At 53.9% G+C, this 22,497-nt stretch overlaps 2 protein-coding genes and 1 non-coding gene across 4 annotated transcripts in view; all 3 read left to right on the forward strand.

The window, feature by feature from the left end:
* CPEB1 (cytoplasmic polyadenylation element binding protein 1) overlaps positions 1 to 17,491 on the forward strand; it is a 37,756-nt gene extending 20,265 nt beyond the window's left edge. Inside the window, exons 4-12 of one of the 2 annotated variants that reach the window (XM_041418678.1) lie at positions 10,104 to 10,318; positions 11,783 to 12,032; positions 12,288 to 12,401; positions 12,515 to 12,604; positions 13,407 to 13,543; positions 14,530 to 14,728; positions 16,162 to 16,256; positions 16,485 to 16,565; positions 17,238 to 17,491. In XM_041418678.1, the coding sequence (XP_041274612.1) occupies positions 10,104 to 10,318; positions 11,783 to 12,032; positions 12,288 to 12,401; positions 12,515 to 12,604; positions 13,407 to 13,543; positions 14,530 to 14,728; positions 16,162 to 16,256; positions 16,485 to 16,565; positions 17,238 to 17,348 (1,292 nt within the window). In that variant the 3' untranslated portion in view covers positions 17,349 to 17,491. Of the gene's footprint in view, positions 1 to 10,103; positions 10,319 to 11,782; positions 12,033 to 12,287; positions 12,402 to 12,514; positions 12,620 to 13,406; positions 13,544 to 14,529; positions 14,729 to 16,161; positions 16,257 to 16,484; positions 16,566 to 17,237 lie in introns of both variants that reach the window. The other variant, XM_041418679.1, reaches the window with a different exon arrangement.
* Positions 17,492 to 19,324: 1,833 nt separating this feature from the next.
* On the forward strand, positions 19,325 to 22,093 carry RPS17 (ribosomal protein S17). Its single transcript, XM_041418538.1, has 5 exons — positions 19,325 to 19,479; positions 19,694 to 19,845; positions 20,350 to 20,455; positions 21,524 to 21,589; positions 21,969 to 22,093. Exons 1-5 carry the CDS (start codon positions 19,477 to 19,479, stop codon positions 22,047 to 22,049), a joined length of 408 nt encoding a protein of 135 aa, XP_041274472.1. The 5' UTR covers positions 19,325 to 19,476; the 3' UTR covers positions 22,050 to 22,093.
* LOC121343710 lies at positions 20,050 to 20,177 on the forward strand. The gene has a single exon (XR_005953737.1). It is a non-coding gene; the product is annotated as a small nucleolar RNA SNORA71 (small nucleolar RNA).
* Positions 22,094 to 22,497: the final 404 nt, after the last annotated feature.

Here is a 22,497-nt window from a genome sequence, read left to right on the forward strand (position 1 = left end):
TGCTGTGTGTGGTGGAGGGCACCTGAGCCCCCCAGGGGAGAGATGCTGCTCATCCTGGGGTGGCTGTTTATAAGTACAGCATGGCAGTCACTGGCTTTCCTCAAGCTGCTGGTTTGAGTGGTTGGATGAGAGCTTGGGACAGAGGATTTTGGGTCCCCATTTCTCCATCTGTTTAATTTGCTGCTTGGCTAACCCATGCCAAGCTCCATAGAGCTCTCCTTTGTGCATGTCCAGGTCTCTCCCTGCTGTTTTTCCTGCTGTCTTTTGGGCAAGTGGCTTCAGCTGACCTAGGTGTGTCCTCATCAGCTCCTGTGTATTCTGGCTTGGCTGTGTGTAAATGCTTCTCCTTATGCTAGAGGAAGATTTCAGAGGTAGATCCTGATGGAGAGCTCAGTGTCTGGACAACACTAGGTTGACATCAGAATATTCAAGGATGATTTTTCCTGCTCTGTAATGAAAGAGGAGTACTTGAGGTGAGGGGGGAGAGCACTTCACCTGAGTGATGCTTACTTCCATCTAAGCCCAAGTATGCCTAGGAAACTCAGTGAAATGTTCCTTTGTGCTGCTGGTGGTGTCACTGCTGGGATGAGGAGGGAAGGGCAACTCTTGCTGACCCTGGATCTGTGCCTGGCTCAGGATAATAGGTATCCAGAGTTTTGGTGGTGGTCCTGAGTTACATATTCTTGGTATGCTTTCCTCCCTTGAAAAGAAGACAGACTTTGGCAGCAGCCTGGTTCTTTGGGAGCAACTTACTGATGTTCAGAGTGTAGTAATGGAAGCAGTGGTGGTGGTGTTGCTTTCTGTGTGAAGGTTGTGGATAATAACAGTGTAAGAACACAAAGCTGGGAGCTGGTTTGACTCTCTAGGTGTCCTGCTTGGTGCTGGTATTCCAGGAGAACCTGAGACAGCCTTACTAAGAGCTTGTCCCATGCCATCCCAGTGCTTGTAGCGCTCTTCTAAGGACTTACTCAGTGTGGGTACTTAATGGGCACTTGTTCCCTGAATGTGTTTCCATAAGAGCTGCTCATGCTCAGTGGTCTGATTGCTCAGTGCTTGGCTCCAGCCACCAGTGCTGGGGAGTAGGAAATGCTTAAAAGCTGTACATTGCTCATGTGGCAGCAGTATTTGATCCTTAACAGAATAAAATATGTATCAAATAAGTAAAAGAAGTATCAAACTTGAGCTTGCCATTGGTTTCTAAAGGAAGTTGCTCTCAGTCCAACTCTTAAAGCTTCCATTTGAGCAGCTTCTCCTAAAACAAATTTATTTTTATCTGCACTGATGCTGTAAAACAGAAGATGCAAATAGAGGAGTAACTGGAACAGGAACCCAACCAGCATCTCTGCTTGTATCCAGCCAGACCTGAAGTGGATCAGGGCAGCTCCAGTCCTATGCTGGAGGCAGCTTGTGGGAGCAGGCATGTACCACCCAAAACCCTCCCCTTGGCTTCTGTCAGGGAGGGGTGTTTGATTGTGGCCTCTGGAGCAGCCCTGTGGCACTGTTCAGTGGTGATTTGGAGAACATTTCTCCTGGCTCATGCTGGAATTGAGCCTTAAAAGGCGTGTTCCCTTCCAGGGAGAGCATTGGAGCTGCTGTTTGGTGGGTCTGAGCTGCCCCAGGCAATTCATGGCTTGGTCTTTCCTGTGATTGATACAGAGGTAGCAGCAGGGAGAGTGGTTTAGTGTGTGCAAGCCCTGGCCTGGAGTAGGATTCATCCCCAGAATTACATCAGTCAAATGAGAGAGGAGGTTTTCCTCCAGCCCTTGCACTGCTACATGTCTAGGCAGTGGATGTGAGGCTTCCTTGCTGGGCAAAACTGACTCAAAATGCTGTGCTGCAGCTCCATCAGGAGCATGGGAGCTTTCTAGAAGAGGTCTTGAATGTGTTTTTGACTCAGTGCCTTTACTGCAAACTCCATAGCACATGCTGACATGAGTGCTTCCACATGGAGCTGGCTAGGGAACAGCTTTTGGACCTGCTCTCCCGGTGTGCCTGTAGCAGAGGCTTGTGGCCCTCTGCAATGCTCTTGGCACGCTGGGGTTTTTGGGGCAGCAGCTCCAGTTGGAAGGTTGAGGTTATCCAGTCCAGCTCTTGCTCAGGGCAGGGTAGGAAAACTGCTGGAGGGTGGCAGAAATAATGTAGCCCAAAGGGCGTCCAAAAACTATTTCTGCCTCTTGTTCCCACAAAAACAAGCTTTTAAGTGGGTGCCTCCTCTGAGCTGCCTCTGAGATGATTCCCTTCCAGAGGATGCTGCTGTCCTTGAGCTGTCACTGCACAGAGGCTGAGTGGTGCTGCTGTAGGGCTGGGGCACTGGGCAAGGCATCTCCAGCCAGGGTTGCACCTCCATCCACATCTGCAGGCTCACTCCCCCTGTGCCTGGTCCCTTAGGTGATGGCAAAACAGCTGAATCACAGGTGCTGTCTGTGCTGCTGCCAGCGCAGAGGCTGCTCTCGGGCACAGCAGCTGGTGCCACACATTTGAAGTGGCCAGGGGGGCGTCTCTCCTTGCCCCTCTGCCTGGTTTTTTCCCCAAGTGTGGAGGGGAAGATGAGGCAAGCTCCCAAGCTGTGATGCTGAGGGGTGCAGACCTCTGGAAGGTAACTGGGAACCTGCAATCACTGGTGGGGCTTGGGAGTGCCAGTCTGGCAGTGGCTTATGCCAGCTGAAGGGCTCAGTGAGGCTTGTGTGCCATTTCCCAAGGAAAATTGAGTTTGGGACTAAAGTCTGTCTTTTTTTCAGTTGTTTTTCCTACACTGCAGCCTGCATAGGGGTCTGGCCAACACTCTGCCCCCTTCCAGAGAGTCTCCCTTCTAAAGGTATATCCTGGCCTTGACACCCCCAAACTGTGATGCAGCTGAGGATGAGTCACTCACCCTTGTTATCACGTCAGGTAACACACAGCACAGTTTGCACCCTAGATGTTGCAGCAGATAATTGAGAGCAGTTTGGTACTTAAATATAGAAGTGTTTGTTCTTGAGGCTTGCAAAGCTGAAGCTTGTTGTGCAGAATTTGACCTGAATATGTTGGCTTTTAAATCTCTCTGGGACTGATACATGTTAAAACCTGCTGTATTTCAGTGTTCTGATCTTTTTAAAGACAACTGTGGTTGTGGCAGCCTGCTTAGCGAATGTAATTACCTGGGCACTTGTAATCCTGAATTGCATTTTAGCTGTCTTTTCTGATTTTTATGTTTACCTTGGGCAGCTGTTTTCTCTTCCTAGAAACACACAGGAGTAAATTCCCTGCCTCAGGAAGCTGTGAGCCTTGTTTTCAGCTGGGCCCTGCTCTCAGTGCCAGCAGAGGACCAATGCTCTCAGATGTTAATGCAATAATTTTCTACTTGTTCCCAGTTATGCTGCTGTTTCCATTTTTCAGGGCAAGTGACTTACATGTTGGTGCCAGAACCAAGAATAGACCTCAGGTGTCCTGACTTTAATTCTGTGGTTCAGCTGTGGGATCATGCTGCCTTTTTTTATTCCCCTGCCCCCTTCTTAGCAAACCAGAAATAGCTGCTGGAATGTCTTCAGTTTTTCTTCGCCCCAAATGAAGAATCTGTGAGGGCAGAGGTTCGTCTTTTGTAGTTCAGGGGGAAAAAAAGGGCTGTGCTGTAGGTCCTACTTAGATGGTGGTTGCTGCTGGTTTGATTACATCTGCAGTTCTGGGAGCTGCTTTTCTCCTGAGCTGGTAGTTGGCTTAAGATTATTGGAGCTTCTGTGGTCATACAGCTTGGAGAGGACAGTGCCTTGGACTTTGCATGGCTCCTCTAATAACAGCACTGACTGTTTTTTCAGTGGAATAATGGGAATATAATGAAAATGGAAGGATTTGAGTGTGGCAGATCCTCTGGACATATCCAGTGTGCTGCTCAGGAGAGCTCCAGGGCTCTAAGGACACAGTTCCCTCCACCTCTGGGCCTTGTCCCATGGCTGCTCCACTTAAGAGGAAGAAATGTTTGTGCCACTGCTCTTGCTGCAGCTTTTGCTTGGCTTTTTTGTGTCCCTTTGAGAATTTGGTAAACAGGGAGAATCCAGTGTCTGCCTTCCCTGTGCCAAGCAAAGCCTGTTCCTGTCCTGAGTGCTCCAGCACCACATCTGCCACTGCAGCTGCTGCTGGCCACGTTTCAGTCCGTGTTCCTGTGCATGCTCCTTGCAGGCAGCTCCTGGTCCCAACAGCTGCAGGTGAGAGGTGCTAAAATTTAGGCTTAGACTGGAGTGTTGGTCACCCCTTCCTTGCCATGAGCTTTGAGTTGTTTGGTGCTGGTGTGTGAGGAGGGTAAGTTGCTCACCCTGGCAGCTTGTCTGGCTGTGTCACTGCTGAACTACAGCTGTAGGAGGTGGTTGAGGTGCCCATTTGCTTTTCAGACATGCAAATGTTTCTCTTGCCATGGAGTTTCTCAGTGTCTGTAGGAGGTGCTGCTTTTTGGCTGACTAAAACATTCAGCTTGCTCCCACCCCACCAGGGCAGAGCTTGGCTGGGTGGTAAAAACTGCAGACGAGCTGTTTTTCTGGAATTGCAGCAGGCTATTGTTTAGGACATTAGCTTTTTTTTTTTTTTAACTTTACAAGCTTATTTGATGCATGACAAAAGAAAGTGCACTGTATTCAGTCTCCAGGGCCTCAATCACACTGCTTCTCTCCTCTGCTGCCCTGCCCCAAATGTGTATATGGTGCTGCAGCCTCTGGGCATGGCAGGTGTCACCAAAACCTGACTCTTTCTCCTGGTAAAGAGCATTCCTGTTCTGTGGGGACATCCAGGCAAAAAGGTGAACTTCCTAAGTAGTTGTAAGTAAGTAGTAGTTGGTGGATGCAGTGGGAGATCTTAACAGCCTTGCCACCCTTCTTGTGCTGAGTAATCTCTGAGCAAATAAACTTCTGGAGGTGGCAATGTCCCTCTTGCTGGAGGTGCCAGGCTGCAGAGGTGACCTAGCTCAGGTCTTGCTCAGGCAAGTCCTGGACTCTTCAAAGTAGGCTTTTTCAGCCCTGCAGTGAGTTTCTAAAGGCTGGAACACATCTCCAGAGCATTACTTCCAAAAGCATGTGTGCTCCCCTGGCCCTGGGGCTGCGGCCAGTGCAGTGTCAGGCTGCCTGTGCACAGTGTCTGGGTGCCAGGCACAGCTGGCAGCTCAAGGACTGGGCCTGGCACACTGCTCCTGCAGCAGGAGTTCCTTGGCCCATTCTCCATGTGTCTCCAGGGCCATGTGGCAAATGTTGTTCTCATCCGTGGGGGAGCTCCCACTGGTGTTCTGAGTGTGGACAAAGAACTTGAGTGGAAGGACTTGGGAAGCTGCTGAGTAAGAGATTTTTGCTCTGGGCAAGACTCAGTTTCTGGATAATTTGACTAAACTGATGCACCAGGGAGTAAAGAGTGTCAGCACAGATCTCATATGCTGATGGCTGGGTGGTCTCCCACAGAGCTGAGCTGAAGCATTTTGTTGAAAAGGTGGTGTGGAGGTGGCTGAGGTTCTGGTCAGCTCTGTCCATCAGGCATAAACTCAGTGGGTGCTCCATGTGAAATGTCTGGATGTGGCACTTGGTGCTCTGGTCTAGCTGGCAAAGTAGTGATTGATCAAAGGTTGAATTCTATATTGGAGGTCTTTTCCAACCTAAATGATCCTGTTGCTCTTAAGGTTTTATCCAAGGCAATAAACTGTCATTTGTCATCAGCATGGTGGTTATTTTCCCAGAGCCCTTTTTTCCCTGAGCTGCCACCACCAGCAATCCTTGGGGCTCATCTTATATTCATGTCTTACAGAATGGGCATGGGCAAGTGTCTCCAGGGCCGTGTGGCAAATGTTGTTCTCAGCCGTGGGGGAGCTCCCACTGGTGTTCTGAGTGTGGACAAAGAACTTGAGTGGAAGGACTTGGGAAGCTGCTGAGTAAGAGATTTTTGCTCTGGGCAAGACTCAGTTTCTGGATAATTTGACTAAACTGATGCACCAGGGAGTAAAGAGTGTCAGCACAGATCTCATATGCTGATGGCTGGGTGGTCTCCCACAGAGCTGAGCTGAAGCATTTTGTTGAAAAGGTGGTGTGGAGGTGGCTGAGGTTCTGGTCAGCTCTGTCCATCAGGCATAAACTCAGTGGGTGCTCCATGTGAAATGTCTGGATGTGGCACTTGGTGCTCTGGTCTAGCTGGCAAAGTAGTGATTGATCAAAGGTTGAATTCTATATTGGAGGTCTTTTCCAACCTAAATGATCCTGTTGCTCTTAAGGTTTTATCCAAGGCAATAAACTGTCATTTGTCATCAGCATGGTGGTTATTTTCCCAGAGCCCTTTTTTCCCTGAGCTGCCACCACCAGCAATCCTTGGGGCTCATCTTATATTCATGTCTTACAGAATGGGCATGGGCAAAGCTGCTAGGAAGGTCTACATATCAAATGTCTGCAAATTACAGTGTACAGAGAAGTGCTGTGTGCTCCAAGTTCCTGGGCAGGTGCTTAAATTGCATGTCTTAGCTGGTGGATGGAATAGTAAAAGCTGTTCTTAGTGCTTGGATTGGACATCTTGCTGTTGGGACACTTTGCCAAAGTGTGCTCTGAATTGCAGCTTGTGCTGGTGGAGTGATCTGCTTGTTAGGGTAAACTCACATTCAGTGATTGGTAGTGGGATTTAAAGGATAATTTGGGGTCTCCAGGTAGAGATGACCTCAAGAGTTGAAACCATCACTGTGGGCTCATTGTAGCTGCTTGTTCCTGTCAAGTGTCTGGCTCAGGTATGATGGGTCTGAGAGTCTTGAGTGTGCTCCCCTGGGCTTCTTCAGGGGCCCTGGCTTGATGCAGGAATAATGGTGTATCCAAACAGCAGTTACTAGGGAAGGCTCAGCTAAGGAAGAGGAGTCTGAAAAATGCTCCTCCAGGGAGTGACCTGTGTGGCCAGGGCCTGGCAGTGCCATGTGGTGTCACAGCTGTTCCACAGAGCTCAGAGGTGCCAGTGCTGGGCTGGCACGCCCGGAGATGGAGTGCAGTGCGCTGCCTCCGTGTCAGGCGTTAGAGCTGCAGCAGCGAGTCAGAAGTCAGTGCCCAGATTCTATTAAAAGCTCCTTTTCTGCTGTCCCCTGCAGAGGAGCACTGCCATGTGCCTCCCTCGCTGCATTGAGCAGAGGCAGGAGAAGTTCCAGAAGCTTTTGGTGTGCGAGTGGTGAATGGGGGTCATGTTGACCCCCCGAGTTAAAGTTTCCCCTCTAGGTGTGAAAAGTACTTCTTTGCACTCATGTTCTGGTCTTACCTTGAGTAGTTCCATGATACTTGCTTTTTCATTTTGGGACTTTAAGGGATGCTCTTAACTTCAGGAATTGCTGATGCATCTTGCATGTGTGTTGCATTTTTCCCTTATGTGAGCTGTCTGCTTGGAAGGGAAGACAAGGCCAACTCCCCAGGAAGAAGTGTGGCCTCAATGTTTGCAGGCTTTTTTTTAGGTGGGCAGCCTGTGTTGGGCTCTTGTGCCCCGTTCCTCAGGAGGGGTTTGGTGGGTTGGAGCAGGGAGTTAGATCAGGATGCCTTTGGGATAGTGCTGAGGAAGATCATCTGGGTGCCTCATGCCGGTGTTTCCTAGGCTACCTGCACAGCTTGGCATCTGGGCACACAGTCTAGTCACTGAGCAAGTATAAAAGAGGAAATGCTGAGTTTTACTCATGGCTTTTCCTCCCAGTGTCCCTGTGAGTGGCTGTGGGTACCAGGTGAAGCTGAGTCAGGCCCACTGGGGTGATGTGGGGTCTTCCATGAGCTCAATTTGTCCTGCAGAGTGTGTAATCAACTGCTGCCAGTGCAGAGCTGTCAAAGCTGCTGGACTGGATGGAATCCATCCGTGCTAACAGCAGGATGTCAGCACTTCCAGGACATGAGGTTAGGATTGGAGCAGTTGAAGCTGGCAGGGTTTTGTGTGGTGGTAAATGCCCAGACAGTAGATCCTTTTAAAGGCCAGTAATCCTGCCACTTCAGTGTGCTTATGCTAGCCTTACTGGTTTTGTAGCTGTTGCGAGAGCTGAGAAATTATAGGAGAGATGTGTGTGTGGTGGCAGAGATGAGGGTGTTGTAAATGGGGCAGAGCAACTGGACCCTGTAATGCCACTGGGAGCTCTTGATGAGCCCCAAACCCTTGCTGTTGTATTCTAAATAGAGTTCTGGTTCCACATCTCTGCTAACCAGGAGATACAGGGCAGGGTAGCTTTATCTGGTAGCAGTCTGCTTGGCATTAGCTGCTCCAGGTCTCTGGAATGCTGTGCAGCTAGGGTCAGCACAGGGCTGCAGCGTTCCAAGCCCACGGCCCTCACTGGCTGGGGAAGGAGGAGGGTGTCAGCGCGGGAGCATTTGTTGGCAGCAAGGCTTGGGCTGTGGGATCAGCTGCTTTGCTTTGCCTCTTGTGCTGTTTAGTGACTAATCAGATTTTGGAGCCTGTCGGACAGATTCAGCTGTCTCCCCAGAACAATACGCCGGCTGTATTTTTAAACACATCACGTGGCTTCAGAGAAGTCAGCAGAGCAGCAAGTGCGGCTTGCCGGGGCTGGGAGATGCTGTGCCCTGCTCGGAGCTGTGTCTAGGAGGGAGCATCTCCTCCCCAGCTGTGTCCCATTCCCTCGGTCCCAGGCTGCTGCTGCCCGGGCTCTGCCCAGGTAAGGACTGCTGGGCTGACTGGTATTTTCCTGTGGCTGCAGGGCTGGGTGTGAACACAGGTGCTGCCTGTCCAGGAGAGCAAAGGGAAGGAGGTCCCTTTCTCAGTGTGGTCAGAGTTGAGTTCCTAGTCCTGTGATATAGCCAGAATAGGGGGATCTCGCAGGGATAAGGCTCTGCAAATGTGGGAAGATGTTGTGACTGTTGCTGAGGTCTCTGCCTTGTGTTGAGGGAGATGCTTAAAGGATCCACTTGTACCTGTGTACTGTTGGGGTGGTGAGGAAAACCCCAAGTGTGGAGCTGGAGATGCCAGCTTCACAGCAGGTGTGCCTCTGGATAATGCAGCTTGGGATAGGTACATCCCAGCAGCTCTCCCTGGCGCTGACACCGTGCTGTCCTGCTGTCTGACCACAGTGTGCTGGAGCTGTCACTCTCCTGGTTTGGCTGATGGTTTGGATTGTTAATCCTCATCTGCATAGGAGCTGCTGAAAATCTAGGTTAAAACCTCATGGTTCAGCTTGCTGAGATCAGGTGAGGCTTGGAGGATCTCGAGTGGATCCCAAATTTGCTTTGCTGAAACCTGAAAGCTTCAGGGCAAGCTGCCTTGTTTTGCAGCCTGTGAATAATTAAAACCATTTCTGAATGCTTTGCTCTTTTCACTTGGTTCTGGTACACATTCATCTTGCTGAGACTTGCTCTTTTTGAATAGGCTGCTTGGTGGTGTGCCCCTGTGGGATCCCTGCCCTACATTCCCTCTCCTTGTGGGTGGCAGCTGCCCCCACATCACTGACCAGGATGTGACTTTGTGACCTTTGGATGGCCTGGCTCTCTGCTCAGAAGCAGCTCTCTTTGTAGGGAGACATTTTCCTGGATTCTCCTCAGTGGGAGGAAAACCTGCAGTGTGACACATCCTTGTCTGCAGGCTCTGGGGCAGAGGCCTGACCAGACAGACTTGCTGTGAACACACACCAGGGACAGGGAAGCCTCTCTGTCAGCAGCCCAGGCTGGCACCTTCCTGGCTGCCCACAGCCAGCTCCTGGCAGGGATGATGGGAGCAGTGTCCCACCTCTGAGCCTGAAAATTCCTGCTGGTGGGCCAGGTGTGCCTGCCACTGGTGTGTGCCCCCATCCCTGGGGAGCTGCCCTCCTGAGCCCCAGGGCAGGTGGAAGGGAATGGCATGGACTGGGCAGAGGGCCTTGTCCCAGAGCTGAGGTCTGTAATCTGGGATGTGGGATCTCTGAACTTTTCCCACATGAAGTGGGTTCTCCTGGCCAATCTGTCTCATAACCCAGCTTCATGTTTGTCAGCCACACCAGGGTGGGTGTGGGTTCTGTGCAGCACCGTGGCCCAGTTGATGGCAAACAGCAGAGGTGCCACCACCCAGACATGGCATTTGTGGGCTGACAGGAGCCCGGTGGCCTCCTGGGCCACAGGAGCCAGGAGGAAGGAGCAGTGTTGTGCTGCAGCCCTGACAGACTGTGTCCCTCTCTGTTGCAGTTCTCAGCATGCTGAGTAACCCTCTTGGGAACGTCCTGGGGAAGCCCCCGCTGGGTTTTCTGCCTTTAGACCCCATTGGTTCAGACCTGCCAGAAAAGTTTTCCACACCGCCGCTGAGGAATTCCCGCTCCCTCCTGGACTCCCGCTCCAGCAGCCCCTCGGACTCGGACACCAGTGGGTTCAGCTCTGGTTCTGACCATCTCTCAGACTTGATTGTAAGTTTGGGTCCTGGGGTCTTGCTGTGTTTTCTGGGGAGCACAGAACAGCTGAGTGGAGCTGCCAGCCAGAGCCCTGTCTGCTCAGGAATGGGAGGGAATGCTGGGAGGAGCTGTTGCACACACACTGGCACAGCCCAGGGTTTAGGAGGAAGGCTGCTCATGCATTCCTTCACCACAAGCCAGCAGTATCCTCATATTTTTTCTTCTAAGCTAATATTTTGGCCTTCTAGGTCTGTGCTTGCAGCCCTGCTGGGCTACAGTAGCTCCCAGAGGGATTTTGAGTGCTTGAGCTGGTGTGTGGCAGGGCGGTGTCTGTGCCCTAATCCCAGCAGGGAGGTGGCTGATCCAGCCTGGACTTCTGTGGAGCTACTGTCCTTGCCTTTCATTGCTCTTCCCATTTGACTGCACTTCTCTGTCTCAGGGCGGTTTCTTCTAGAGCAAACTGGGTCTGGCCTGCTCCCATTCCCTAAAGCACAGCTACATTTGAAAGGCAGGGAGCAAGTGAGTGTCTGGCTGCCTGCCCCAGTCTGCTCTCATGGGTCTGTGGTGGGTGCAAGTGGCTGCTCTGGGTAGTAGCAGGGCAGCCTGGCTCCAGCCAGCTCTGGGATGGTGCTGCATGGCCTGGCCTTGGCACAGGAGGGTAAAGCCAGGAGCTGCTCCAGGCTCTGCTGTGGTGTTGCCATGGCCTTGACCCCTGTGTTGGGGTGGGTGTGAAGGACAGACCTGACTGGATGTGGGGTTTGGTTCTGCTGTGATCCACCCTGGGGAATCAGGATGTGCTGAGTGACTGCAGCACCCGGGCAGTGATGGTGGCAGGTGGTGCAGGGCTCTGTGCTGGCCTTGTTTGTGAAGGGCAGGACTCTGAGCACGGCCCTGGCGTGGGCGGCTGCCGTGACAGCGCAGGGACAGATCCGCAGCGCAGCTGGCACTGAGCTGTGCAGCATCTTGCCTCCCTGCTGCTCCATTAATCCGAGCTTTCCTTCCTCCTGCCCTGGGAGGAGCTGTGGTCCATGGTGCTCACTCACTGGTCAGGCAGCCCTGGAGCTGGGCTGTGAGGATGAGATCCAGCTGGTGCCTGCAGAGTCTCCCTGAGCACTTCCAACAAGCCCTGCCCACTGCGGGCACAGCGCTGAGGCTGGTGCTTCCCAGGGGTGACACTGTTCTTGAGGCTGTACAGCCAAGGGTAGCTGTTGGCTTGGTGGTCTCTGAAGTGCCTCCTGCTTAATGGTCCCTCCTGCTGATCGTGGGCATGGGTTCAGTGGAGAATGGCCTAGAGCTTTCCTAGGGTGCCAGGATGTGTTGGGATTGCTGCTTTCTTGCCTCTGCCAGGCCTCAGAGCATCTTGGGAAATCCCTGAAAACTCCCTCTCCTGCCATGGGCAAGGGCAGGGCCCTAGTGTGATGCCTCACCACTAGCATTATGTGCTCAGAGCTGGATTTCAACATGGCCTTTCTCTTGCAGTCAAGCCTTCGCATATCCCCTCCTCTGCCCTTCTTGCCTCTCAGTGGGGTGTCAAGAGACCCCTTGAAGATGGGAGTGGGATCCCAGCTGGATCAAGATCAAGCTGCCCTGGCTGCAGTAACTTCCTCCCCGGCCAGTGCATCAAAAAGATGGCCTGGAGCATCTGCGTGGCCTTCCTGGGATCTTCTGGATTCTCCAGAAGACCCCTTCAGTATTGAGAGAGAAGCCCGGCTTCATCGGCAGGCAGCAGGTGAGCTGGGAGGGGGTCCAGGGGACAGTCCCACCCTTGGGGGGGCTGGTGGCCTCTGTGCAGACACTGGCTGAACATAGTTTGCTCCAGGCCCAAGCCTGACTCTGGCTCTATCTGCTGAGAGAACAGATGGGTCTGGGCAGCTGCCTGTGGCTGTGCAGCTCTGCTCAGCCTGTAGTTGGGGAGTATGGGGAGACCTGTGGGGAGTGGGAAGGAAATGATCCTGTACTGAGTATTACTGATGTTCTCTACAAGCTGTGAACGAAGCAACCTGCACCTGGAGCGGGCAGCTGCCTCCCCGAAACTACAAGAACCCAGTCTACTCCTGCAAAGTGTTCCTGGGAGGAGTCCCATGGGACATTACAGAAGGTGAGCAGCCCTGGAAAGTGAGTCCCCATGCCAAGGCCTTGGGTGTTGATATTGGGAGGGTGCAGGATGTAGCTTTTTGTGGGAGACACTGATCTCTCTCCTTCTCTCTGTAGCTGGGCTGATCAACACTTTCCGTGTTTTTGGCTCCCTGAGTGTGGAGTGGCCTGGTAAGGATGGCAAACACCCACGCTGTCCTCCCAAAGGTAATATGCCTAAAGGTAATAGCGAACACGGTAGGGTTACTTTTTTCCCATGCTATGTTACAGCACGGATGCTGGGATGGTACAGCTGCATGCTGGTGACTGGTTGGTACAGAGCACCTGGGGTAATGTCCTGCCCTCACTTGGGTCTGCACCTGGGCTGCAGGGCACTGCCACCCCAAACCCAGCATCCTCACCCATCCACAGCAGTGTGGGACAGAACTGTGGGCTAGGGGGAACCCTTGCTGGGTGTTTCTGGAGCCCCATGTAGGGCTGTGGTTCTGGAACAGCTGCTGATCCCACTGCCAGCATGTGCAGCTGGGCTGGCATATTGTGTAAGCAGGAATTAGTTACAGGGTAGGAGGTGGCTGGTTTGGAGGCCCTGTAGTGCCTGATGGCCTCATTCAGTCACCAGAGCAATGTGAGGTAGAGCACTGGCATCCATGGAAGGGATTTTAAAACCCTGGACTGTATTTGAGCCAAGCCACCCTAAATACATAGCAGGGTCTATTTTTCTGCAGACCTTGTTGTGGCCAGGCTGGTGGTGTCCACCTGGCATGTCCAGGTGTGTTTGTGGATGATGGACAGTGGCCCATGTGGCCCTGGGCATCCTGCCCCTCGTGCTGTGCTTGGGTTTGGGCTCTTCCAGCTTGGCTTATACATTAAGAGGATAATATTGCTGGGAACAGCAAGAGCTACCACACATACTTCAGGTGGAACCCAAGAGTGATGTCTGCAAATTGGGATGATCTGTTCCTCCTCCACCACAGCTCTAACAGCTGCTTCTTTCCCTTCCCTTCCAAAGGCTACGTCTACCTGGTGTTTGAGTCGGAGAAGTCGGTGCGTGCGCTGCTCCAGGCGTGCTCCCAGGACCTGCTGAGCCCCGACGGGCTCAGTGAGTACTACTTCAAGATGTCCAGCCGCAGGATGCGCTGCAAAGAGGTGAGCAGAGCTGGGAGAGCAGCCTGATGTGGCAGCAGGACATGCAGAGGGACATCCCTGGAGGAAAGGAAAGCAGGGCTGGAACAGCAGCTGAAGGTGTGCTGGCTCCTGGCTGGCTTTGATTGCTCTGTGCCTGGGATAGGGATGTGTCAGCTCAGTCTTTGTGTCCCTCACAACAGCTTGTGTTAAACCAACCTGCCACCAACCCAGGAGCTCCAGACCCTGTCTTCAGGCTTCAGTTAGTTGGGGCAGAGCATGGAAACAGGGATTTGACTGCTCTGTGCTGCTTCCATCACACCTTTGCTTGCAGAAGCAGACTGGGACCCCTCAGGTGCTTTGTCAGGCCTCCTCTGCTTGCAGAACAAGTAACTCGCCCTCAGCAGGCAGATATTTTGGATCCCAGGCCACTCCCCAGCATGGCCTTGGCTGGCTGACCTGAATTTTGAGGGTGCTGGGGCTGCCAGAGAGGCTCCATTTGGGCTTATGGGAAGGGGTGTCCTCAGATCACGAACAACTGCCTGAGTTACAGGATGGCAATGCGGCTCTTAATCTAGACAGGCACAAACTAATTGTGCTCTAGACAGCTCTCCTGGTGTGTGGCAATTGGCAGATCTTTCCTGCTTCGTGATTTAGTTCTGCCAGAAGCTTCTCTCCAGAGCCCTCCATCAGCTGCAGAGCAGATGGAAGCTCCTGATGGAGCTGCCAATGGGTGGATATTCCAGTGGTCCCCTCACACATCAGGCTCCTGTGCTGGGAGGTACCTGACTGGGCCATAAATGCAGGTGGAGGGATGTGGCTTGTCCTCTGGCTGCCACCCCCAAGGAACTGCTGGCTTGGGTTCCAGTTTGGCTGGAAGCAGAGTGGGTGTTGTCCCTGTGTGGGTTGTCTGGAGCTCTAGGTGGATGTGGACCCTGAGCAGCAGTAGATAACAAATGGCATTTGCAGCTGGGGATGAGGTCTGAGCTTGGGGGTGCTCCTGGTTGCAGGTGCAGGTGATCCCGTGGGTGCTGGCCGACAGCAACTTCGTGCGCAGCCCCTCTCAGCGGCTGGACCCCAGCAAGACGGTGTTTGTGGGGGCCCTGCACGGCATGCTCAACGCAGAGGCCCTGGCAGCCGTCATGTACGACCTGTTTGGAGGGGTGGTCTATGCTGGCATCGACACTGACAAGCACAAGTATCCCATAGGTAAGTGATGGTTCCACCGGGATTGGTGGCTGCCCCTGCCGTGCTCTGAGGCTGCAGTGTGCCCTTGGCTTGTCCTTCTGCTGGAAGGCTGCCCAGGTGCCAGGCTCAGAGAGCAGATGCTGTCCAACCTCTTCCGCAGTCTGTGCTTCTCATCTCCTGGCCCTGGGGAGGCAAGACCAACCTGGGGGAGGGCTGAAAGAGCTGATGTGCTGGGGAATTGGAAGGTCCTGGATCATTCCAGAGAAGCCTGAAGTTTAGAATATGCCTGTAGGCATTGCTGAAGGTTTCTCTGTCCTTGTTCAATGCTATTAATGGTTGGTGAATGCTGCTGTAGCTGCTTTTCCATTCCCAGGTCAGAGACAGTTGTGGGTCTTAACCCACTCTTGGGCTCTTGTCACCAGAGCTGAAACATGTGTCATGATGTGTGTACATCCCTGGAGACCTCATGGGCTGGGGGACAGCACTGAGGTGGCTGGTTTGTTGGAAAAACCCCCAGCCTGTGCCTGAGCTTTCCAGGCTCAGGCTGCAGCGAGTCACAGATTCTGAGATGCTGTGGATCTCCTGGTGTTGCCAGGCAGTAACAATGCAGAGTTGTCACTGCCCTTGGATAGCAGTCAGGCTTTTCTGGACAAGGCTCAGGTTTAGGGCATGCATGTTGTGCTGCAAAGCCCCTGAAGTGCCTTTAGGGGGACAGTCTCTAGGAGGGTGGGAATGGGAGTATGAGACTTCAGGCAAATTCTCAGTGAGACTGTGGATGAGGTGTCACAGAACCTCCCTGTGCTGGCCCTGTGAGATGCCAGTGTGTGACCCCAGCCTCCTGTAGTTCATGCAGAGCCCAGGTTACTCCAAGTAGGCAAGATCCATCTCCCAACAGCTCGGTGGCACTTCCACCCTTAGAGCTGTCCTAAAGTCACAGCAGTCAGAGCTCAGTTTGGGTAACTAAGCTGTGCCCTGGTTGGTTGTGCTGATTGAGGGCATCTCCTGTAACCCCAGACTGGATCCAGGCCCTCCTACCTGTGTCCTGTGCAATGCTTTGGGAGGGGTTTTGAGTGGCACTTTGTCCTGTGGCTGAGCTATATAGGGATCTCCCAGTGTCAGTCTTAACAGACCTTGGCTGGAAAGGAAGTGGTGCTGGAATGCTGCTGAGCAGCAATGAGGCTGCAAAACAAGGCTCTGGGGTGAGGGGGGGCTGGGAATAAAAGCTGCTGAGCTGTCTCAGCACTGGTGCATTTCAGGTGTAGCATGAATGAAGCACTCTGCTGATCCTGGGAATGTGGTGCCTGGAGAAGGAGGCAGGAAGAGGGCTCTGGATACCATCTCCCTGTCAAAGCTGCTTCCCTGTCTGAGTGGCACCAGGGAGGGGGTGGTGCTGGCAGTGATTCCCTCTTGATCTCTGCTGTTCCTCTCTAACATTGTGCTCTGGCTCGTTCCAGGGTCGGGCCGTGTCACCTTCAACAACCAGCGCAGTTACCTGAAGGCTGTGACTGCTGCATTTGTGGAGATCAAAACCACCAAGTTTACCAAGAAGGTGAGTGGGGCTGATGGGGCAGCCCCAGGAGGGGGTGTGCATGATGGGTGGTACTTCTGGGAGTGCCAGTGCTCATGGAGCCTGCCCCATATTCCTGCTCAAGCAGTGGGAAGTGGGGCTGCTGCTCTGCCAGCCCTAGGGGTGCTGCTGGGGTTTGGATTTGAGGTACCAAGGGAGAGGGCAATCATCCTGGTGCTGCTCCATGCCCACTGCCTCGTTCTCCTGCAGGTTCAGATCGACCCGTACCTGGAGGATTCCATGTGCCAAGTGTGCAATGCCCAGCCTGGCCCATTCTTCTGCAGAGACCAGGTAAGGCCAGTTCTCCTGTGGGCTGTGCTCAGGGCTTTTCTCAAGGAGGAGCAGGCCCTGCTGCTGGGTTTTGGGGATATATACACTGGTTCTTCCCCAGTGGGCAAGATGGGAGGGTGATGTTGTTTTGGGGGAGATGCAGCCCTCCTGGAGAGGGCAACTCTGGTGCTTGCCAGGAGGCCCAGGCAGGCAATGTCCACCCAGCTTTTAGCCAGGGATACTGCAGTTTGCTGGTGCTGTGCCAGCACTAAGACTTAGTGGCACACCTGGGGGCAGGGGAGGCTGCTGCTCTGTGAGCCATGATGGTCTGGGGTTGGGGTGCGTGCCCCTGTGGCTGGCTGAGGCACAACGCTGGCTGCAGGCGAAGGATCTTGGCTGGGCTCTGGAAGCTTCCTGCCAAGCTGGGATGGGCTATGAGCAGGGGACAGGAATGCCATGGGAGTGATGGGAGCCCTGGCAGAGCCCAGCTACTGCCCCAGTGCCCAGTCCCTGATTTTCAAACCTGTTCAAAAGATGGAAGCTGGGCACAACAGCCCCTCACAGCATCGCTGGCATTCCCTGTCCAACCCACAGATCCGTGTGCTGGTGGGGGCTGCGAAACCAGGCAGGGGTGAAGGGCAGGAGTGGCTCTGCTGGTGTCACCCCAGTGTTGCCCCTGTGCTCTGCCCACAGATCTGCTTCAAGTACTTCTGCCGCTCGTGCTGGCACTGGCAGCACTCCATGGAGGTCCTGCGCCACCACCGCCCGCTGATGCGCAACCAGAAGAACCGGGACTCCAGCTAAGGGGCCGCCGGGCACGGGGCTGGCACGGGCAGAGTCCTGGGAGAACCTGCCAGAGGAGAGCGCAGCAGCGCCTGCCGGAGCCAGGCCCGGCTGGGAACGTTCTTCCTGAGGACTGATGGGGAAAAAAAACAAAAATCTTACATTCATGTTTGCACTTGCTGGTCTTTTTGTTTCTGCACTAATGCACAGTGAGTTTTGTTGGGGTTTGTTTGGGGGTGTTTTGAGGGGGGGAGTGCCCCTCAAGCCATTCTGCAGTTCCCAGACTTTGGTTCCTGGTTTGCTGACGAGAAGCAAAAATTGAACACGAATAAACCCAACCAACCAAGGGCCATGTGTCGCGGAGGCGTCGCCGCAGGCGCCCCCGCCCTGGTTTTTTTATTTTTTAAAGGCGCTTTTTTACATTCCTTGCAATACTGGTGGAGAGAGCGCAGGTCTCATTGGTCATTGTTTTGCCGTTGCCATACAGTGCCTTTCCATTCATTTACCCCCACCTGGATGGTGTGACCTGGGTGTTCAGCTGGCGTTTTTTACTGTAACAACAAGGAGACTTTGCTCTTCATTTAAACCAAATCATATTTCATATTTTACGCTCGAGGGTTTTTACGAGTTCCTTTTTACACTCTTAAAAACAGTTTTTAAGTCGTTTGAAATGAGAGATTTTTTTCTTTTCCTGGCAGCTTTTAACATTATTGCAATTTGTGTCTGGGGGCTGATGGCAGGACGTTGTAAATCCAGGGGTTTGCAACGGGACAGGCCGGGCTTTTTTTTTGTTTTTGGAGTTGAAACTGGACGGGATGAGGATCTCTGAGCTGCTGTATATAGTTTTAAATAGTTTGTTGCACTTTTTTAAGTTGCACTTATGGGGGGTTGATAGAGGTTTTTAATCACACAAAGTCACAGGACTTACCTTTTCTTTTGTAACAAGCTAAAAAAGGGCTGCGTTTTGGTGGACGATGAAGGTTCCTGGGAGCCCTTTCTCTTAGAGGGGACAAGTAATTTTCCTTTCCTTCCTGAGATGTTTGGAGTATCAGTGCAGTCGACTGAAATGCTGCTGCTGGGATTTGAGACCTTAATTATGCTGATCATTATTATTTTGTTACTTTCCCCTCTATTGGAAGCTGTGTGCCAAAGAACCAGTGTCATAATTTCTCCCTCTTTACTATGATTATTTTTTTTTTTCTTTCCTGCTGAGCTGATGTTGCATTGTTGCATATCCCAGCTGCTCTTTGTGGGGTTTTGTGAAGCTGTGTGTGAAGTCTCTACCTCATTGTAGTATATGCAGGCAAGACTGCACTCTCCTACAGACGTGTGGAGTAAGCTGTGGTGTAGTTTTTGGCACATAATAAACACGTTGCAGCAAAAAAAAAAATTTCTTGTGCCTTGTGTGCTTCATGGGAGATCTCTACAGCTTGGAGGCTGTGGTGTCACTCCCTGGAGGCGTGGGGGAAGGTATGGATGTGGTCTGGGGAGAGGGATGGATGGAGCCGTGAATTGTGGGTGCTGTTGGTGGGCGACTCGGCTGCGAGGGAGCCTCTAGCTGCTGCCCAATGCATTTCTGGATCCCCCTCACCTGAGGTCCCTGCAGGCCCCTAGGCTCCAGCTGGAGCTCCCCTAATTGCAACTGGAAGCTAATGAGGCTGATGGGAGGGACCTGTGTTCTCCCACTGTGGCAGTGGAGGGGCTGTGAGGGGCGAGGGCCCCAGGGCTCCTCTCTGGGGCTGGGGAGGGCCGAGTTGCCCTCAGGCTGCCACAGAGGACACTTGGTGTGCCCCGTGTCCCTGGAGCAGGGCAGCTCCGGCCTCCTTCCATGTCCCACTGCGGCCTCGTCGTGGTCACCCCTCCTCCTTTGGGGCTGGGCGCTGCGAGTCTGCGGATGCTCAGTGTCCTCTGAGGGCCAGCGTGGGAGGTGCCGCTGGCACCACAGCCCTCTCCAGTTCCCTTCCCGGGGGCTCCCTCCTGTTCGGGCCGCGGGGCGCAGCGGAGCGCCTCAGGCTGGGCCCCGCCCGCCGCTCCCGCCTCGCCCCGGCCCCTCCTCCGGGCCCTCCGAGCCGCCAGGGGGCGCGCTGGCCGCCGCTGGCTTCCGGCGCCTCCCGCCGTCCTCCGCTCTTTTTCCGCGAGTGCCGCCGACATGGTGGGTCCGGGTCCCGCCATCCGCCGCCATCCTCGGGAGGGCCCGCGTCCCCACGGCGGGGAGCGGCATAGGGGGCCGGAGGGGACCGGGGCGAGGGGCAGTGGGGGGCGGCGGCGGCCGGGATGGCTGGGAAAAGGGGGGGGACTGGGGTGGGGGGCGCTGGGCCTGGGCTCGGCGGAGCCTGACCGGCGGCCCTGCCGCACACACCGCGTAGGGACGCGTTCGGACGAAGACGGTGAAGAAAGCGGCGCGGGTGATCATCGAGAAGTACTACACACGCCTGGGGAATGACTTCCACACCAACAAGCGCGTGTGCGAGGAGATCGCCATCATCCCCAGCAAGAAGCTGCGCAACAAGATTGCGGGGTGAGGCACTGCGGGCCCGGGGCACCGGGGCGTCCCGGCTGGGCTTTGGACACCGCAGGGTCCCGGCTGGGCTTTGGAGGGTCGGAGGGGGTTCGGGCACCGCGGGGCTCCGGATGGGCTTCGGGCGGCTGGGAGTGTCCCGGGGGTTTTGGGCATGGGAAAGGTCTTGGGGGATTCGGGCACGGCGTGGGGGTTCCTGCTGAGCCCTGCATTCGAAAGTGATTACGGTCCCGCCTGTGGCCGGGTCATTGATAGTGCAGGGAGAGGAGAGCGAGAGTTTTCCCGTGTTTGGGGGGGTCTGTGTCTCCCCCAAACCCTGTTGCTGTCGGACACTTTGTCTCTGATGTCCTCTGGAGATGGTGGGATAATGCCCGGGTCAGTGGTGGGATATCGCCGGGTAGATGGTGAGAGCTGTTCTCATCCTGCTGTGGTTCCGGGATTTGGGGTGTGGGGAAGGGTGACATGAACCCTGGGAAAGCCCAGGACACCCCTGTGTCCCCACAGGTATGTCACCCACCTGATGAAGCGAATCCAGAGGGGCCCTGTCCGCGGCATCTCCATCAAACTGCAGGAGGAGGAGAGGGAGAGGAGGGACAACTACGTCCCGGAGGTGAGGCTCCAGCTTCCCCATCCATCCATCCATCCTGCCTCACTGTATCTCCATAAACGGTCCCAAGTTTTAAAACAAACCCTCAGCCAGGAGGAGCTGAGGAGGGTTTGGATCAAGGAGGCCGAGGTGGATCCCTCCAAAGCTGCCACCTGGCACAGGAAGGATAGCTGGCTTCTCATGGTTTGGTTTTCCTAACTAAAAATTTGGGGAAAAAATAATTTGATGGGAAGCAGGAGGGTATTTCAGAGCAGCTGAAAATCTGCCCTGCAGTTGGAATCCCCAGAGGGAGGTTTTGGTAGAACCCCCTTGCCTTAACCCTCTGTTTGGACAGGTCAAGATCTCAACTGTCACCTGGGTGGGGTGGTCCAGGAGGGCTTCCCTTGTTCCAGAAGTGTGATCCCGTTGCTCCTAAATCTTGTAGCCTTCAGGCACAGCACATCTTACCCTCTTCCCATCAGCTCCTGGCAGAGCTGCTGGTACCAGAGAGGGGTTACAGGGAGGGGACTCCAAGCAGGGAAGGAGTGTCCGTGCTGCAGCTGTGGGTGTAGTGTCAGCACACAAACCTGTGCTGTTTGTGGTTTCTTAGAAGAATCCTGGTGTTACATAGCTATTGGGGAAGGAAACCTGTGGAGGTAGAGTTTTTGGGGTCTGGAGAGGGCTGGAGGAAGTTTTGCTGGGATTCAAGAGCAGAGGAGCACTGGTGTCCTGGAGGTGGGACTGCCTTTGTTGGTGCCATGGTGGCCTTGTGTCCCAGGGCAGCTGTGAGTGTCACTGATGACTGCCAGGACTGGCGCAGTTGAGGGTACCATGCCAGCTCCTCAGCAGCCTTGGCCTGGAGCAGGCTGGGCCTCAGTTTCCAAGGATTTGCCATAAACCAGGCTTTTCCCTCTACTGCCAGTGGCCTCTTGCAGTGTTCAGTCAGGAAAGCTGTGTTCCATCAGGATGCTCCTGGCTGTGCTGCTGGAACTGCTCCCCAGAGCAGTGGGATGAGAGCGGAGTGGCTGTGGGGACATTGGGGTTGTTGTGGGGCTTCATCAATCACACCTTTTCTCTCCCCTCTGTCCCCAGGTCTCTGCCCTTGACCAGGAGATCATTGAAGTGGACCCAGACACCAAGGAAATGCTGAAGCTCCTGGTTAGTGGTCACAACTGTCCCTGCCCAGCTGCTGGCATATCCCTGGAACAGCTCCTGCTGCCCTGAGTGGCTGGATGGTGTCAAGGGCATCCCTCTGCCCTGGGTCCTGTGGGAGGATTAGTTCATGTATGGCTTTTGAAAGGGCAGAGGCATGGGGGCTTTGCCACCAGCAGGGAGAGGGTGTTCCTTGCCCTCCATTCTGATGATTCCCTCACCAAGGAGTCAATCTCTGGAGCAGGGTGATCTCCCTTTCTTAGGAGACCTGCGTCCACCCTTGTGCTGCCCCAGCACCTTCCCACACCTTCCTGGAGGAACTTGCCTCCACTGTCAGTGGGCAGGATGCTGTGACTGATGCCATTCTTCCTGTGCTGTTTTCCAGGATTTTGGCAGCCTGTCCAACCTGCAGGTGACACAGCCCACAGTGGGAATGAACTTCAAGACGCCCCGAGGAGCGCTCTGAGTCTGCCCCTGTGTGTCGCTTTTCCAATAAACGTGAGGAAACCATCTCAGCCTGCCTGGTCTTTAGACACCCAAGGTCTGAGGGAGGGAGGGTTCTTGGGGTGCCACATTGGAGCACACAGAGGACTCATCACCTTCATGTGCACCAGCATCTTTTTGGGTTCTTTCCTGGCAGTTTGGGGTGTGAGGTGTAAAGCTGTTATTTTAGAGGCTCTCCTGCCTTTGGGGCAGTGGAGAGAACAACCATGGTGGCTCCTTGGAGCTTGTGGGAGCCTGTCCTAGGTTTTCCTGTGCTTCCTCCAAGTGGACAGCCCAGGGATCAGGCTGTACCATAATAAAAATTGCTTTTTGCTACCCTACTGGTCACTTCCAAGTGCTTAAACGAAAGGAGAAAAGTCTTAAAATTCCTTGATTAAATTAAAGTGAGGAGACCTTGGATTGTCCCTCCA

Source organism: Onychostruthus taczanowskii, unplaced genomic scaffold (genome assembly GCF_017590055.1).
Source record: "Onychostruthus taczanowskii isolate IOZ18803 unplaced genomic scaffold, ASM1759005v1 scaffold6, whole genome shotgun sequence".
NCBI classification, from domain to species: domain Eukaryota; kingdom Metazoa; phylum Chordata; class Aves; order Passeriformes; family Passeridae; genus Onychostruthus; species Onychostruthus taczanowskii.

What these genes read in the sequence shown, in the direction of transcription:
- RPS17 (XM_041418538.1), top strand. An exon ending in CTGCGCAACAAGATTGCGGG is followed by an intron (nt 19,846 to 20,349) that starts GTGAGGCACTGC and finishes GTGTCCCCACAG; the next exon opens with GTATGTCACCCACCTGATGA. An exon ending in AGGAAATGCTGAAGCTCCTG is followed by an intron (nt 21,590 to 21,968) that starts GTTAGTGGTCAC and finishes GCTGTTTTCCAG; the next exon opens with GATTTTGGCAGCCTGTCCAA.